We start from the raw sequence: 18,903 nt of genomic DNA on the forward strand, positions 1-18,903 counted from the left end.
GATCTCCATCTCTTCCTTAGTCATAAACTGCTTCCCTTTCCATAGATCTGACAGATAAACTAGTCCTTGATCTTCTAGTTTGCTTAAAGTATTGTTTTTTTATGTCTAAATCCTGTATCCATTTGGATCTTATCTTGGTATAGGGTGTGAGGTGTTGGTCTAATTATTTTCCATACTAACTTCCAATTTTCCCAGCAGTTTTTATAAAAGAGAGAGTTTTTATCCCAATAGCTGGACTCTTTGGGTTTATCAAACAGCAGATAACTATAATCAGTTCCTGCTATTGCACCTAGTCTATTCTACTGGTCCACCACTCTATTTCTTAGTCAGTACCAGACAGTTTTGATGACTGATGTTTTATAATATAATTTTAGATCAGTTAGGACTAAGCCCCCTTCTTCTGTACTTTTTTATTGAATCCCTGGAAATTCTTGACTTTTTATTTCTCCATATGAATTTACTTAAAACTTTTTCTAACTCATTAAAGTAATTTTTTGGAATTTTGATTGGTAAGGAACTAAACAAGTAGTTTAGTTTTGGTAGAATTGTCATTTTTATTATATTAGCTTGACCTATCCATGAGCAGTTGATATTTGCCCAGTTATTTAAATCTGATTTAATTTATGTGAGAAGTGTTTTGTAATTGTTTTCAAAAAGGTTCTGAGTCTGACTTGGCAAATAGACTTCCAGGTATTTTACATTGCCTGAGGTTACTTTGAATGGGATTTCTCTTTCTAGCTCTTCCTGCTGTATCTTGCTAGTCATAAAAAAAGAAAAGTTGAGGATTTATGAGGGTTTATTTTATATCCTGCAACTTTGTTATACTTGCTAATTGTTTCCAGCAGTTTTTTAGATGATTCTTAGAATTCTCTAGGTATACCATCATGTCATCTGAAAAGCCTTAGAGTTTTGTCTCTTCGTCCCCAATTCTAATTCCTTCAAATTCTTTTTCTTCTCTAATTGCTGAAGCTAACATTTCTAATATGATATTGAATAGTAGTGGTGATAATGGGCATCCTTGTTTCACCCCTGATCTTATTGGGAATGTCTCTAGCCTCTCCCCATTGAATAATGCCTGTTGATGGTTTCAGATAGATACTGCTAATTATTCTAAGGAACAGTCCATTTATTCCTACACTCTCTAGTGTTTTTAGTAGGAATGGGTGCTGTATTTTGTCAAAAGCTTTTTCAGCATCTATGATAAAATCACATAATTTCTGATAGGTCTGTTGTTGATATAATTAATTATACTAAGTTTTCCTAATATTGAACCAACCCTGCATTCCTGGGATGAATTCTACTTGGTCAAATTGTGTTATCCTATTGATAACTTCTTATAATCATTTTGCTAAGATTTTATTTAAGATTTTTACATCTATATTCATCAGGGAGATAGGTCTATAGTTTTCTTTCTCTGTTTTAACTCTTCCTGGTTTAGGTAACAGCACCATATTGGTTTCATAGAAAGAGTTAGGCAAAGTTCCATCTTCCCCTATTTTTCCAAAGAGTTTGTATAGAATTGGAACCAATAGTTCCTTAAATGTTTGTAGAATTCACTTGTGAAGCCATCAGGCCCTGGAGATTTTTTTTGTAGGGAGTTCAGTGATGGCTTGTTGGATTTCTTTTGCTGAGATAGGGTTGTTTAGGTATTTAATAATCTCTTCACTTAACCTGGGCAACGTATATTTTTGTAACTATTCATCCAAAAATGATATTTAAAACTGAAAATGGGTGAACCAAGTGAATAGTAAAAAAGAAGAATAGAAGGGGGCACAGGTCAGAGCCCTGGGGGAGGAATCACCATAATTTTCATAATGTGACTAAAGATCTGATGCAATGGAGACAGAGAAGGGATCATACACATAAGAGAACCAAGAAAAAAGTAATGTCATAAAAACCCAGAGAGAAGAGAGTGCCAAGAAGAAATGTAGTCCGCTGTTAAAGCTGCAGGAAGAATAAGAATTGAGAAAAGGCCATTACAGTTAGCAATTAAGAGATCATTAGTAACTTTGAAGAAAACAATTTTAAAGGATGGATCAGAAGCCAGACTGCAAAGATTACAAAGAGAGAGGATAGATAGTTGACCTCAAGGAATTTAGTCACAAAAAAGGAAGAAAGACATAGAATGATATTTAAGGGGAATATATTCATACCAGGGTGTTGCACATTAGAAAAACAACCATCACAAATAAATATTGAAATATTTTTTGGCAAATTATGTGACTCATCTACTTTTTTAAAAAGACTTAAAGAACTTTTTACTGTGCTTATTCTTTTTAAAATCATCAAAAACATGTATTTAAAAGTAATTTAGCATTATTTTGCAACACCAGAAGCTTTGCTGTTACATGTAAAGGTAAAACAAGGTTTTCTCCTTTTCCCCATTATTATTTGACATGGTTCTAGAAATGCTATTTGTAACAATGAAATAAGAAGGAAATTATAAAGTTTAAAGCATTAACAGAAAAGACAGAAATTTGTATGTGTTGGTAAATAGCATGATTTTTATAAAGTCCCAGTGAAGGAACTAATTAAAGATGATTAATGGTAAAAGAGCAGGATACAAAATAAGTTCACAAAAATCATTAGCATTTCTAGGCAGCACTAATGAAAACAGGAAGTAATGTTATAAGAAGTTGCTTTCACATTAAAGTGTATATAAAATATTTGCAAGTTTACCTACCAAGACATTTTCAAGATTTATGTAAATAAACCTATAAAATACAAAAAAGGGAAGACATTAAAAAAATATTCTGTGTTCTTGGTTGATCTGGGCCAACATAATAAAAATTATACTGTTGCCTAAATTAATTTATTATTTCAATGCTCTGCCCCTCTAATTACTTTATAAAATGAAAACAAAATAACAAAATTCATTTTGAGGATCAAAAAGGTCTATAATCTGAAAAACAAATAAAAAAATAGGAATTGAGTGTATGGCTAGATCTCAAACTATACTAGAAAACATCAATGAATTATTTGATAGTGGTTAAAAATGAAAAAAAGTAGATCAGTGGAACAGATTAAATAAAGGAGAACATAAGCCAGTGGTTGATAACAGAATTTTGTAGATGAAATGAATTTTATTAGGGAACCATCTAACTTAAGCAAATTCATTCAGTTTCTGGATGATTGTTAGGAAACTTTTCCTGACACAAAGAATTTTCTTTTTTTTTTTCAACATCTATCTTTTGCTTATATTTTTGTCTAAGAACAAGTCTAATACCTTTCTGACTGATAGTTTTTTCTTCTCCTGATTAAGTATTACTAATTCCTTCAGCAACTTCTTAAAATTAAAGAATATAAATTTTTGGAGGACAGAACTCTTTTTTGACAAGAACAGGTGGAAAAACTAGAAAGTTGTTTTGCAGAATTTAGGTAATACTTTATCTAAATATAACAATATCTGCAACTGAATATATGACCTGATTAAGAAGTCATGTTAAAAAACCAATAATCCAAAGAGGTGCCTTTCATAATTCTGAATAAGGAGGGATTACCTTTTTAAAAAATATATTTCCATATTAGTCATATTGTGAAAGAAGAATCAAAAGTAAAAACCATGAGAAAGAAAAAACATTTAAAAAGTGAAAATGGTATGCTTTGATTTTTATTCAGGCTCCAAAATTATTTCTCTGGATGTGGATGGCATTTTTTATTACAGTCTCTGAGGATTGTCTTGGGTCACTTGTATTACTGGGAATAGACGAATCTATCATATAAATTTGCTATTATTGTATGCAATGTTTTCCTTATTTTGTTCAGTTCACTCAGCATCAGTTCATGTAAGTCTTTCCAGATTTTTCTGAAATCTTCTTATTCATCATTTCTTTTACTCTAATATTCTTTTTTTATTTTTTTTGAATTTTACAATTTTTCCTCCAATCTCACTTCCCTCTTACCACCCCCCACAGAAGGCATTCTGATAGTCTACATTGTTTCCATGCTTTATGTTGATCAAAACTGAATGTGTTGAGAGAGAAATCATATCCTTTAGGAAAAAATAAAACATAAGAGATAGCAAAATTACATAATAAGATACATATTTTCTTTTTAAAATTAAAAGTAATAGTGTCTGTTTTTTGTTGAAACTCCACAATTCTTTCTCTGGATATAGATAATATTCTCCATCACAGATACCCTAAAATTGTACCTGATTGTTGCACTGATGGAGTATGCAAGTCCATTAAGATTGATCATCACCCCCATGTTGCTGTTAGGGTGTACAATGTTCTTCTGGTTCTGCTCCTCTCTCAGCATCAGTTCATGCAAATCCTTCCAGGCTTCTCTGAAGTCCCATCCCTCCTGATTTCTAATAGAACAATAGTGTCCCATAATATACATATATCACAATTTGTTCAGCCTTCCCAAATTGAAGGACATTCACTCAATTTCCAATTCTTTGCCACCATAAATAGGGTTACTATGAATGGTTTTTTACAAGTGATGTTTTTATCTTTTTTCATGATCTCTTCAGGGTATAGACTCAGTAGTGGTATTGCTGGATCAAAGGGTATGCACATTTTTATAACCCATTGGGCATAATTCTAAATTGCTCTCCAGAAAGGTTGGATGAGTTCACAGCTCCACCAACAATGATTAGTATCCCAGATTTCCCACAACCCTTCCAACATTAATCATTGTGTTTACTGGTCATATTGGCTATTGTGAGAGGTATGAAATGATGCTTTAATTTGCATTTCTCTAATCAGTAATGATTAGAGAATTTTTCATATGGCTATTGATTTCATATGGCTTTGATTTCCTCATCTGTAAATTGCCTCTGCACATCCCCATTTGTCAATTGGGGAGTGGCATTTTGTTTATAAATTTGATTCAGTTCTCTATACTTTAGAAATGTCAGGTGATATTTTAGAAATGAAGGTCAGAAATAGTAGTTGTAAAAATTGTTTCTGGGGTGACTAGGTGGCGCAGTGGATAGAGCACCAGCCCTGGAATCAGAAGTACTTGAGTTCAAATCCAGCCTCAGACACTTAATAATTACCTAGCTGTGTGGCCTTGGGCAAGCCACTTAACCCTATTTGCCTTGTAAACCTAAAAAAAAAAAATGTTTCCCAATTTACTACATTCTTTTGATCTTGGTTACAGTGGTTTTCTTTATGCAAAAGCCTTTTAATTTAATGTAATCAAAATTATCTAGTTTGTTTTTTAATGATGTTCTCCATCTATTCCTTGGTCATAAACTGCTTCCCTTTCCATAGACCTGACAGGTAAACTATTCCTTCTTCTCCTAGTTTGCTTATAATATTGTATTTTATGTCTAAGTCCTGTACCCATTTTGATCTTATCTTGGTATTGAGTGTGAGGTGTTGGTCTAATCCAAGTTACTGCCATACTAACTTCCAATTTTCCCAACAGCTTTTTATTCTTATATTCTTATACCACACATATCTTACGTTCTTATACCATAACTGATGGATATCCCCTCAGTTTCTAATTCTTTTCCACCACAAAAAGAACTACTATAAATATTTTTTGTACATGTGAGTAGGGAGATACTTCTTAACTCTTGCAGAAAGAAAAGTGATCATATAAAACAAAATAGGCAGACTTGATTACATAAAGTTTTAAAACTTAGGAAAAAGCAATCAATGCAGACAGAATAAGAAGAGAAATGGTTTCGGGGAAATTTTTGTACCATATAAAAAGTGATTTATTAGATATAATAGATTATCAACAAATGAGTGGGAAGAGTTGTTCTGTAGTAAGTGGTTAAAGTCATGAATGAATGAAAAATGCTTTTTAGGCTTATTGTGCAATAAGCAATGAAGAATGTGAGAGAACTTGTAAGAAACCTGTAAAGTGGGTTTGAATTGATGTGTTGAGAAGTAAACAAAACCATAACAACAGTGTATTGTATACAGTGACTTAGAACAGTATGAATGAAAAGTTCATTCACAAAAGGTTTACTAACTTAGTAGATGAAACTCTCAATTACAATATTTTCAGACTTTTTAAAAAGATAATAATTAGTTTGGGGCTGTGTTTTTCCTTCTTTAAGAATTTATGGGTGGCTAGGTGGCGTAGTGGATAAAGCACCAGCCTTGGAGTCAGGAGTACCTGGGTTCAAATCTGGTCTCAGACACTTAATAATTACCTAGCTGTGTGGCCTTGGGCAAGCCACTTAACCCTATCTGCCTTGCAAAAAAAAAAAAGAATTTATGGGGGGGGGCGGCTAGGTGGCAACAGTGGATAGAGCACCAGCCCTGGAGTCAGAAGTACCTCAGTTCAAATCTGGCCTTAGTCACTTAATAATTACCTAGCTGTGTGGCCTTGGGCAAATCACTTAACCCCATTGCCTTGCAAAAACCTAAAATAAATAAATGAGTGAATGAATGAACAAATGAATGAATGAATGAATTTATGGGGGCAGTGGCAGCTAGGTGGCACAGTGGACAGAGGACCAGCCCTGGAGTTAGGAGTACCTGAGTTCAAATCCGGCCTCAGACACTTAGTAATTACCTGGATGTGTATTCTTGGGCAAGCCACTTAACCCCACTGCCTTGCAAAAACCTAAAAAAAAAGAATTTATGGAGGTGGCTAGGTGGCACAGTGGATAGAGCACTGGCCTTGGAGTCAGGAGTACTTGAGTTCAGATACAGATCCAGACACTTAATACACCTAGCTGTGTGACCTTGGGCAAGTCACTTAACCCCATTGCCTTAAATTAAAAGAAGTAAATAAAAAAGAATTTATGATTATGGAGTAGCTAGGTGGTGCAGTGAATAGATCACTGGAGTCAGGAGAACCTGAGTTCAAATCATGACTCTTAACATTTTTCTAGCTGTGTGACCTTGGGCAAGTCACTTAACCCCATTGCCTTAAATTAAAAGAAGTAAATAAAAAAGAATTTATGATTATGGAGTAGCTAGGTGGTGCAGTGAATAGATCACTGGAGTCAGGAGAACCTGAGTTCAAATCATGACTCTTAACATTTTTCTAGCTGTGTGACCTTGGGAAAGTCACTTAACCCCATTGCCTTGCAAAGAACAAAAACAAAAGACAGCCTTAATAGAGAGCACAAAGGGAGGCTATTTCAAGGAAACATATTTATTTTAAGTATGATATTTCAGTAATCTTTTGGATTTTTAGGTATTTAAGTCCTTTACCTTCCTAGTCACCTTATAGGAATGGGGAAGAGAATGAACATTTATATAGCATTTGTTTGAAAAATACTGGCCTCAGTACTTTCTCTCCCCCTCTCGTCAGCACAAACAAGTTTCAACATTTACTTCCAAAACCTTGAGTTCCTAATTTTCTCCCTTCTTCCCACCCCACTTTCTCTCACTGAGAAAGCAAGTTACTTGGTGTCAGTTAAAAATGTGTAATCATGAAAAACATTACTATAGTAGTCATGTTGTAAACGTAAATACAACCCCTTCTCCCCACACACACAAAGAGAAACCTCAAGAAAAACGAAATGAGAGAAAAAGCACACTTCAGCCTATAGTCAGACACCATCAGCTCTGTCTTTGGGATGGATAGCATTCTTTATCATAAGTCCATTAGAACTTTCTTGGGTCTCTCCATTGCTGAGAAAAGGTAGATAATTCACAGCTGATCATCCTGCTATATTACTGTTACTTTGTGCATTTCCCACTACTTGTGTTAAGTTTTTTTATTGAGAGAATCCTGTTCATCATTTCCCATAACAGCAGCATTTCATCTCAATCACACACAACATTTTCTCCATGGGCTAAGTATTCTTTACAGATATTTCATTTGATCTTCACAACTTTGTGAGGTGAGTTCTCTTACTACCTCCATTTTATAGTTGAGATTGAGACAGATGGGTTAAAAGATTTTTCTCAGAGTAACACAGCCAGTAAGTGTCTGAGGCTGCATTACAACTCAAGTTTTCTTGATTCCAGGTCTAGTGGTCTATTTACTATCATTAGCGGCCTCTAAAGAAGCTTTAGGTTCTTTTTGCTAAAATTTTGCTTACCAGGAGAAAATTAATGGTATAGATGATGTACTCAAGAAATATCCTTAGGGGCGGTTAGGTGGCGCAGTGGATAAAGCACTGGCCCTGGAGTCAGGAGTACCTGGGTTCAAATCTGGTCTCAGACACTTAATAATTACCTAGCTGTGTGGCCTTGGGCAAGCCACTTAACCCCATTTGCCTTGCAAAAATCTAAAAAAAAAAAAGAAAGAAAAAAAGAAAAGAAATATCCTTAAATTTTGATTGGCTATAACTAGAGGGCAATCTTTGCTGTAGCTGATGAAAAATAATATTTGGAAAAAATTCGCCTACACTTTTATCTTAAAGAGAAACACTAAATAGAAAAAAAAGAATAATAGTGCTGTGTAATCATAGGTGAGTAAAACCTGTCTTATGGCTCTTACATTTTCCAATTCTGCAGCAGCTGCTGGAGTGTAATAAGTGCCGAAACAGCTATCACCCTGAGTGCCTGGGACCAAACTACCCAACCAAACCCACCAAGAAAAAGAAAGTTTGGGTGAGTTTGTTGCACTATTCCAAAGAGAATTATAATTCTTGAGTCAATTGAGCTTCTATTATTGTTAATTAAAGGTGAAGTTCACTTGATTACTTCTTAGTGATAATTGGGAAGAAGGGGATGATGAAAGATATGATGGAAAATGTAAGTGATAGAAAAGAAAAGATTTTGACAAAAATTTATTTTAAAAAAGGAAAAAAGTTTATCTCTTTATTTTCCAGATCTGTACCAAGTGTGTTCGATGCAAGAGCTGTGGATCTACAACTCCAGGCAAAGGGTGGGATGCACAGTGGTCTCATGATTTTTCGCTGTGCCATGATTGTGCCAAACTCTTTGCTAAAGGTACAAGAAAAATCCAATCTGTTTGTTGTCTTAATTGTAGTTAAGCATTGTTCAAAAAGTATCTTTAGTGATAATATGAGCATTGTTTTAGCAGAATTTAAAATGTGTCTTGGAGGCAGCTTGATGTTGTCAATATATATATATATGTATATATATGTATATATATATATATATATATATATATATATATATATATATATATATATATATATATATACACACACACATATATATATATATATCACTTTGAAACATTTCCCAAATCCTTGCTTTCCTTGCATTTAAGTATAATATGGTTATAGAATGAATTTTATTTTATGTTGCAGAAATTTTTTTTGCAAAACACTAATCAGTGAAAACAGGTGAAAAACAAAAGTAATAAGGACAAATTCTCCTTCTCTTTAGAAATGTAATTTCCCTTACTCCCTCTCTCCCTTTCTTCTCTGTCTCTCTCTTCCTTCCGTTGTCCTTTTTTTTGAGACAGGATTGTTGAACTTTATTTCCTCCTTTTCTCCCAGTTTTAATTTTATTTATTTTTCTCTTCCCTTTAAGCCACCTAATTAAACTACTTTGTACATTTGTAAATAGTTTTAATGGAGAGAAATAATTTGTGATACTTATCTAGCATTTCTGGAAGTTCTCTTTATTGGTACATTCCAGAAATGCATAATGAAAAGCATATTGATATATAAATGATTCCAGAAGAATATAATGTCTTGAATTAGACTTTTTTTTAATCTTCTCAAATAAACTTCTAGGACTTTTTATAAAATATTGCTTTGCTTTCAGGAAACTTCTGCCCACTTTGTGACAAGTGTTATGATGATGATGACTATGAGAGCAAGATGATGCAGTGTGGGAAATGTGATCGATGGGTTCACTCTAAGTGTGAAAACCTTTCAGGTATAGAGATTGGGACTTACTGGGATACCTATGGATAGTTTACCTAAACTTCCATCTTCCCAAACCTATTTGAGCTTCATTCTTCTTGCCACACAATTTTTTTGAAGCTCAAGTTATTGACTTTCAGAGACCCTATAGTTAATCTCCCAACAACAAAATCTGTGTCAGTGTCAATTAGTAACAGCTATTTCGTAAATCACATGAAAACCTACTCCTGCCTGCTTTACTGGAAAGATAGAGGTATGGGGTATCAAATCCTGTGGAAGATAATCAGATTAGTTTCCTCTTTTCCTTATCCTATGAACAGTCTTCATTAGATTCTTTTCTCCCTAGATGAAATGTATGAGATCCTCTCTAACCTGCCTGAGAGTGTGGCCTATACCTGCGTGAACTGTACAGTGCGACATCCTGCTGAGTGGAGATTGGCTTTAGAAAAAGAGCTCCAGATTTCTCTGAAGCAGGTTTTGACGGCGCTGTTAAATTCTCGAACCACCAGCCATTTACTCCGTTACAGACAGGTGACTCTAAAATTCCCCATACTTGATTATCAGCTCTGCATAGTTATTTGTCAATTATCACTATTAGATTTTATTTTGAGGACAGACAGTTTGAGGAGTATTTTACTGTTTCTGCACGAGAGAAAGTTTGATGAATTTACACAAAGATGTGGAATTAAAATCCTTGTAATGTGTTTAAAAAAAAGATGAATTTTAGAAGCAGTTATGTGGAAGCATAATCTGTATTAGTGAAAAAATTGCTCACTATTCATATAACACTTATATTTCTAGATATTTTGCCAATTTCTGTGATATTTTGGTGGTATTTAATTTTTTTAGGAGAAAGCTCCAGTTTACCATCCTTAGAAAAATTTTGACCAAGCAGTTCTGAGCACAGAAGATTACTCTTTTTTTATTTGTTTTTAATTAAAGATTTTATTTATTTTGAGTTTTACAATTTCCCCCTATCTTATTTCCCTCCCACCCCCCCACAGAAAGCAATTTGTCAGTCTTTACATTGATCCAAATTGAGTGTGTGATGAGAGATAAATCATATCCTTAAAGAAGAAACATAAAGTATAAGAGATATAACAAGATCAGACAAGAATATTACTCTTTAAGCTAGAATTGGTAAAGCTCAAAAGCTAATTTAGAGGATAGCAGAAGTGACAGGGAGTTCTCCAATTCAATAAATATTGAGTATCCATGTACATAACATTGGGGTAGAAATTGGGGGGAAATTAAAAGAGTAAATAAAACATAGTCCCACAATTAGTAAGTTTTTTAACCACTTTATGCTGAAACTATATGCTTGTCAAGGAGCTTACATTTTAATAGAAGAGATGGTATGAACAGTGTTTTGGAAGATAGAGAGCTAAAAAATGCTAACTATAAAGGGGAATGCAATAGCCCCTGGAGGGTCTGGGAAAGGATTCCTGTAGCAGGTGGTCTTTAAGCCAAGATTAGAAAAAAAGCCAGAAAATCAACGAGGTAGTGATGAGGAGGTAAAGCATATAGAAGCAACCAAAAAGAGTGCTACACTACAGCCATAGTGTATATTTCCTGCAGGAAAGTAATGTGTAAGACTTTGAAGATAGGAAAAAGCCAAATTTTTTAAAATTTTAATGGCAAATAGAGTTTACATTTGATCCTACAAGTAATATGGAACCCTGAAGTTTATTAAATAGTGTTCAGATCCCCATTATAGGGAAAGCCACTTTAGCAATTGTGTAATGGCTGGATTGCTTACTTCTTACTTTTGTGCATCATGATCTGAATACATTCTTCCACACGTATTAAGCATTCACTATGTACCAGACACCAAGTTAGTTGGCTTGAAATAGAAAAACAAAAGTAAAAGCCTTGCTTTCCTCAAGGAGCTTACATTCTATTTGGGGAAATAATTTGTGCCTTAAAGAAATAAGTGAAGAGTAATTACTGGAAGCAGCAAGTGGGGGAATTTGTGTAGGAAAAGAATATTTGAGATGAGCTTTGAAGGAAACTGGGGAATCTCTTGAGGCAAAGGTTAGAACCTTGTAGGCATTGGAATTATTCTTTGCAAAGGTACAAAGAAAGAGTACGTGGAATACATTCTGTATTTTGTATGAAGCAGGCCCGTTTGACCCTAATGTAGGATGCATAATGGAAAATTAAATTCAGTAAGCCTGAAAGATGGAGCCAGGTTATGAAGAGCTTTAAATGATGAACACAATTTTATATATATTCAGATCCAGAGAGATTATGAAACCTTCATTTCTGGTTCTAACTAGAGTTTACTTTGGAGACCAGATGCTCAGTGACTGATTGAAAGCAGCATATAATCTGTACATCTTTCCTGGATATAGGCTGCCAAGCCCCCTGACTTAAATCCAGAGACAGAGGAGAGTATACCTTCCCGAAGCTCCCCAGAAGGACCAGATCCACCAATTCTGACTGAAGTTAGCAAGCAGGAAGAACAGCAGCCTTTGGACCTGGAAGGGGTAAAGAGGAAAATGGACCAAGGAGGTTATACCTCTGTGGTATGTTTCTTGAGCACAGTAACAAAAAATTCAAATGATGATTGTCATTATATTTTGAAATATATCATCTTTTCTTGGAATAGATGCTTAAAGCTTTTGGGGAATTCAGTTTTGTGATCCAGAAAAGGGGCTAGAATAGGGTAGGTTTTTTGGTTTTTCACCTGACTTTTCTGGAAATTAATTCATATTCAAAAGAGAGCATTCAAGTCCTCTAGAAAGTATTTATAGGATGAAAAAAAACACTAGTGTGAACTTAATCGGTTTATATCTCTATGGGAGCAGATCTGAATTATGTGTTTATCTTTTAAAATTCTCTTTTTTAATAAATGCTTTTAAATTTTAGAACAAGAAATTTTTTAAAATCCTTGCTCAGTTATTATTTAATATTTATACTCATTTATATCTAGTTATACATCATAATTTAAAGGAAAATTGTTTATGTCTTATGACCTGTTTATGTGATTCTTTGTGAAATACCTCTATTATTATTATTATTATTATTATTATTATTATTATTATTATTATTATTATTATTATTATTTAGTTTAACCTTAATACCAAGATTTGGTTGTGCTTAACACCTCTGGAAAGACATAAGTTGAATGTTAGGTGGTTCCCAAAGTCCCTGACCAGAGGACATTGTTATTTGCTACTTAAATGGGATATGGGGATATGGGCTAGGTTTTTTTTGGTTTTGTTTTGTTTTGTTTTTAAGAATTGAACATTGAGGGGCGGCTAGGTGGCACAATGGATAAAGCACCGGCCCTGGAGTCAGGAGTACCTGGGTTCAAATCCGGTCTCAGACACTTAATTACCTAGTTGTGTGGCCTTGGGCAAGCCACTTAACCCCATTTGCCTTGCAAAAAACCTAAAAAAAAAAAAGAATTGCACATTGATAAGCAAAGAAAATCTACTTTTAGCATGTATATTTTATATGTGTGTATATATATGTATAATGTATGTTTTCAATGCAGTTGGAATTCAGTGATGATATTGTGAAGATTATTCAAGCAGCTATCAATTCAGATGGAGGACAGCCAGAGGTTAAGAAAGCTAATAGTATGGTTAAGTCCTTCTTCATTCGGGTGAGTGACATTAGTATTTTTATTTTAAAAAAAAAATCTATTTCTATGTAATTATCCCCCACAAATCCTCTATGTGTCTATTAAAAGAAGAACTTGTTCTTTATTCACTTCTTGTTCCATCATTGGAAGGATTCATTTTTATATCCATTCATATACATATACATATACATTTATATACATATACATTTATATATATATATATAAAATAATCATCCTTTGGTTTTTCTTGGGGTGAAGATGAAGAGGTGAGTTTTGAATTGCTGTTTTAGGTTGTCAGAATTGATGAATCTTTCTTTAGGACCTGAAATCTCTTCATAGTGAAATAATTTAGGATAAAGTTGTCTAATTGTTGAAATTTTTGTCTGTTTTATTCAGCAAATGGAACGTGTTTTTCCTTGGTTCAGTGTCAAAAAGTCCAGGTTTTGGGAACCAAATAAAGTTACAAGCAAGTAAGTAACTTTAGCATCCATCAACAATAACATTTGAAATTTTCAGTTTCCTGATGTATATAAGCGATCAGGAAATCCTATTCCTTTCAGAAATGACTATTCAGACTTTTGGATTAGACTCTTTTAGTCTAGGTTTTGTTAAAAACAAGAATACATTAGAATACCTTTAAAGATCCATGTGATTTAGCCTCTAGCTTGTCAGTCTTTGGTTACTGTATGTAGAAATGAGGAGAAGCAGCAAGGTATGATGGATAAAGAACTAGACTTGGGGCTGGAATACCCATGGTGAGACTTACCTCTGGGACCCTAGGAAAGTCACTTCACCTCTTGGGGACCAAGGTGACTCTTAAAAGGAAAGGAATAAGCATTTTTATATAGCACCTGCTGTGCCAAGCACTGTGCTCTATACACTTTTTATAACTAGTACCTCATTTGATCCGAAAAATCTGGGCTCTCATTATCCCCATTTTACAGTTAAGCAAAGTGAGGCAGATAGAGTTAAATGACTTGTCCAGGGTCACACAGCTAGTAAGAGTCTGAGGCCAGATTTGAACTTGGATTTTCATGACTCCAGATCCAGTGCACCATCTGCTTCATCACTGGTTGCTTCTAATATTTTTATGTTACAGAAAAGGGACATATCTATATTGGTAGAAGTTCCTTGTTGAGAATTTCTAAACCAATGAAATAATAGGTCTAACCCTAACCTTCATAAGAACAATTTCCTGTAATTTAGGGAATAAAATTTGACTTCTGGTCCAAATGAATCCCTTGGATAAGTCATCACTTTATAATGAAGTTCCACTGAACTTCAGTGTCCTCTTTCATTTCCCATATCCAGTTATCTAATCCTTTAATTGGAAAAATGTATATCCAGGATAGGACTGCCATTGGGTTAGGATTATGAGCAGGGATCTTGTACTAATGAGGCAAGAAAATTGTTTAAAGAGAAATAGATTTTTAATAACAAAATTTTAGGTACTTGGATTTTTTTGTATTTAAGCACTTATTCTGTATTGGTCCTTCTTTGGGGAAAAATTATGGCATTTTGCAAGGGTCTCTGATAAATTATATCTGAGTCTTAATTGTTAATGCCTTATATTAGACCATAGAAATTACCTAATAAATCCTTGTTAAATATAATTGTATTTGTGTTATCAGCAGTGGAATGTTACCAAATGCAGTGCTACCACCTTCCCTTGACCATAACTATGCTCAGTGGCAAGAGAGAGAAGAGAGCAGCCACACTGAGCAACCTCCTCTGATGAAAAAAATCATTCCAGCTCCTAAACCCAAAGGCCCTGGAGAACCAGACTCACCAATTCCTCTACATCCTCCTACACCACCAATTTTAAGTAAGAAACTATAAATTCTTTTATTTTCTCACTAGATATATAGATATAGATATACACACACACACACAGTTCAGGCCTTTATATAAGAGACTTGTCTTATGAGACTAAATTGTAATATATTTAAAAACCTGAGGGTAATTCTTAAGGCTTTAAGAAAAGCAGCTTCGTTCTCTTCTCATTTATAGATCATCCAAGCAGTTGTCGCAAGTCTTTTAGTACTCTAAAAGACCAAACTAGCAGACTATAAGACATTCCTTAAGCTGAAATTAAAACAAACATAGTTTTAATGTAATATATACCTTCTTTCTTGAAATTCATACTGTCTTGTAAAACCTAACTGGCATATTTTTCTTTGGGGGGACCCCAAGATACTGACCGGAGCCGGGAAGACAGTCCTGAACTGAACCCACCCCCAGGTGTAGAAGATAATCGACAGTGTGCATTATGCTTGATGTATGGTGATGATCATGCTAATGTAAGTACTTTGCAACCTAGTATTCTATTTAGCAGTCATCAAGACAGAATCTGTTTGACCTTTGTAACTAATTTTGGGCATGGGAATTTCTATATATTTTGTGTATGTTTGGCACTTAAAACAATTTTCCCTTGGAACTTTTCTGGCAACTTGTTCAAATTAAATTCTGAAGTGACTGGTCTTGCTATCTAGTCACTGCTATTGGAAGGCATACTGATAAGATTATGTGAAAGTTAGCTTATGACTAACACAGGTTTGTGTGACTGACCAATGTAATATGGTGTCTTTTCCTGTTTTCAATTCTGTAAATCTATTATTGCAAATGAAACTACCATTAGAAGTGATATAATCACTTCTTCAGATAATACACATGGTCATTTCATTTGTTTGGATTCTAGATTTTGGCCCTGATGTAAAAATATTTGAAAGCAGTTCTCTTTAATATTACATTCTGATTTTATTGAAGTTTCTAAGCTAAAAGACTATTGATTTCCTGAAGTTATTCTAACTAAGTTAAGTCAGCCAAAGAAAGTCGTCCTGGCATTGGGCTCTTTGTCATGGAAAAATAATTTCATACATCCCATAGGATGCTGGCCGCTTGCTCTACATTGGTCAAAATGAATGGACCCATGTGAACTGTGCTTTATGGTCAGCAGAGGTGTTTGAAGATGATGATGGGTCCCTAAAGAATGTGCACATGGCTGTGATCAGGGGCAAACAATTGGTGAGTCTTGGGGAGTGGAGATTCTTTCATAGTTTTCTACTATTTTGTTTGTTCTAGTAAATTGCTGCTTCACTAGTAGCTTTATATGTTGTCAGGAACATGAATCTTTTTGGAGCTCTGCATGGGTCTCTAAGGCAGAGAGATAGAAAAGAAATGAAAATGAGGTACTTAAAATACAATTACAAAAGTGGTACAAACCTATTAAAATAAACTGATGATTTATTTTATGAATTAATCAGTTCACCACATTTTTTATTCAGCACCTTTTGTGTTCCAGACATTAAGTAATACAGTAGCACAAATGTAAATTAACAGTGCAGACTTCATAATAAATGCAGTGAGAATGTGAATATAGAAACCAATACCAACTGAGAGTAACTAGATACATTTTCATAGAACAACTGAATTTTTAGCTATGTTTTGAAGGAAGGGAAGGGAGAGACAAAAAATAATGAAGAACTGGCACGAATAAAAGAGAAAAGCAAGTACATTTGAGTGGTATAACTTGCCTGACTAATAATCTATGGAGAGTCAGTTAATGTATGGCTTTGAGAATCATAATGAAAATATCTAATTTTTGTAAGTTGGGTAATTAGCCATTTTATGCTTCTTGTCAAAGGATTCCTAAGTAATTCAAACAGTATGATCTTTGCAGGAGATCTGGACTCAATAGACCCTTTTTGGATTTAATGGCCTTCTATCCACTGGAGGATGTCCTAAGCATTGATCTAGGAGGTCTCCCTTTTTAACTCACTGCTCTAGAAGGAAGCCCAGATTCTAAGTCGAATGGTGATATTTAAACCCTATTAGGTTGTGGGACTTTGTGCAAAAAAAATGGGAAAATATTATAGTATGTTTATAATACATTTGATATCTGTGTGTAACCACAGACAAGCAGTAAATTTCCTGAGTTGTGGGGGGTTCAGGATGGGTTAACTTGGCTAAATTTAGGAAAGGCACAAAAGATCTAAATATCTGAATAGCACTTCTGTTCTTCTTGGACTTTTAGAGATGTGAGTACTGCCAAAAGCCAGGGGCCACAGTAGGTTGCTGCCTTACATCCTGCACTAGCAACTATCATTTCATGTGTTCCCGAGCCAAGAACTGTGTTTTTCTGGATGATAAAAAAGTTTATTGCCAACGACATCGGGATTTGATCAAAGGAGAGGTAAGGGGTGTTAGGTTGCTTTTTTAATTCTCTGAAGACTCGGGAAGGAAAAAATGCTGGCTAAGAATTGGCAGGATGGGAAACTTCATTTTGTTCTCCTGAAGAATCACTTCCTATGACAATTTTTATTGCCCTAACCTCTCTTCTCTTTAGAAGTATTGAAGTTACTAAGAAAGAGTACTGGTATTAGGTTAGCTTTACTCTTTGAGACTGGAATATGCTTAAATGGTAAACATATCCTATGAGATACAACTGTAGTATTTAAACAACTCCCTCATCTTCTTGTTTAAGGTGGTTCCTGAGAATGGATTTGAAGTTCTTAGAAGAGTATTTGTAGACTTTGAAGGCATCAGCTTGAGAAGGAAGTTTCTCAGTGGCCTAGAACCAGAAAATATTCACATGATGATTGGTAAGATCTGGATATAGGTGGTGCATTGATGGGAATTTTTTCCTGTCTTTGGAGTTGATGTAAAGAACCTTCTTCACATTCTCTCTTTTTATCATTTCTCCTTTATTTGCTTAGGCTCAATGACGATTGACTGTTTAGGAATTCTAAATGATCTCTCTGACTGTGAAGATAAACTTTTCCCTATTGGATATCAGTAAGTAAAACCTGTGAAATAGTAACTAAACTTTATCAGTTGAACAGTCAGGGATTCCTTATGTAAGGTTTCAACAATCCTTATGGTTTCTTGGTCCTTGCCTGTGTTTAGGGTACTTTTAAAAAACCTCTTTTACAGATGTTCCAGGGTGTACTGGAGTACCACAGATGCTCGAAAACGCTGTGTGTATACATGCAAGATAGTAGAATGCCGTCCTCCAATTGTAGAGCCAGATATCAACAGTACTGTTGAACATGATGAGAATAGAACCATTGCTCATAGTCCTACTTCTCTCACAGGTGAGTTTCTTTCTTTTTTATTTAAGGCAATGGGGTTAAGTGACTTGCCCAAAGTCACACAGCTAGGCAATTATTAAGTGTCTGAGGCCAGAATTGAACTCAGGTCCTCCTGACTCCAGGGCTGGTGTTCTATTCACTGTGCCACCTAGCTGCCTCCACAGGTGAGTTTCTTAACCAAGCTGAAATTTATTTTGAATACTTGGAATAAGTGTTTTGGGAGGAAAATGAGAAGAGAAATTGAATATCTGTAGTATCTTGTTTGTCTCTAATCTAGTATTTTTACTGCTTACTTTTATAATGAAAATTTTTTCCTACAACAGAAATTCCACCAAGAGAGATTCGTAATACAGCTGAAATTGTAAATCCTCCATCCCCAGACCGACCTCCTCATTCACATACCTCCAGCTCCTGTTTCTATCATGTCATCTCAAAAGTCCCCAGAATCCGAATGCCCAGCTATTCTCCAACACAGAGATCCCCTGGTTGTCGTCCATTGCCTTCCGCTG

General features: G+C 34.6%; 1 protein-coding gene across 1 annotated transcript in view; it reads left to right on the forward strand.

Moving 5' to 3' along the window:
* Window positions 1–18,903, forward strand: part of KMT2A (lysine methyltransferase 2A) — a 94,141-nt gene that overhangs the window by 53,490 nt on the left and 21,748 nt on the right. The window contains exons 13-27 of the mRNA XM_074215174.1: window positions 8,385–8,480; window positions 8,702–8,822; window positions 9,612–9,725; window positions 10,059–10,243; window positions 12,067–12,240; window positions 13,215–13,325; window positions 13,701–13,774; window positions 14,936–15,129; window positions 15,498–15,604; window positions 16,191–16,328; window positions 17,338–17,496; window positions 17,788–17,905; window positions 18,020–18,098; window positions 18,237–18,397; window positions 18,718–18,903. Coding sequence (XP_074071275.1) covers window positions 8,385–8,480; window positions 8,702–8,822; window positions 9,612–9,725; window positions 10,059–10,243; window positions 12,067–12,240; window positions 13,215–13,325; window positions 13,701–13,774; window positions 14,936–15,129; window positions 15,498–15,604; window positions 16,191–16,328; window positions 17,338–17,496; window positions 17,788–17,905; window positions 18,020–18,098; window positions 18,237–18,397; window positions 18,718–18,903 — 2,017 coding nt within the window. The remainder of the gene's footprint in view (window positions 1–8,384; window positions 8,481–8,701; window positions 8,823–9,611; window positions 9,726–10,058; window positions 10,244–12,066; window positions 12,241–13,214; window positions 13,326–13,700; window positions 13,775–14,935; window positions 15,130–15,497; window positions 15,605–16,190; window positions 16,329–17,337; window positions 17,497–17,787; window positions 17,906–18,019; window positions 18,099–18,236; window positions 18,398–18,717) is intronic.

Source organism: Macrotis lagotis, chromosome 1 (assembly GCF_037893015.1).
Source record: "Macrotis lagotis isolate mMagLag1 chromosome 1, bilby.v1.9.chrom.fasta, whole genome shotgun sequence".
Lineage (NCBI taxonomy): Eukaryota > Metazoa > Chordata > Mammalia > Peramelemorphia > Peramelidae > Macrotis > Macrotis lagotis.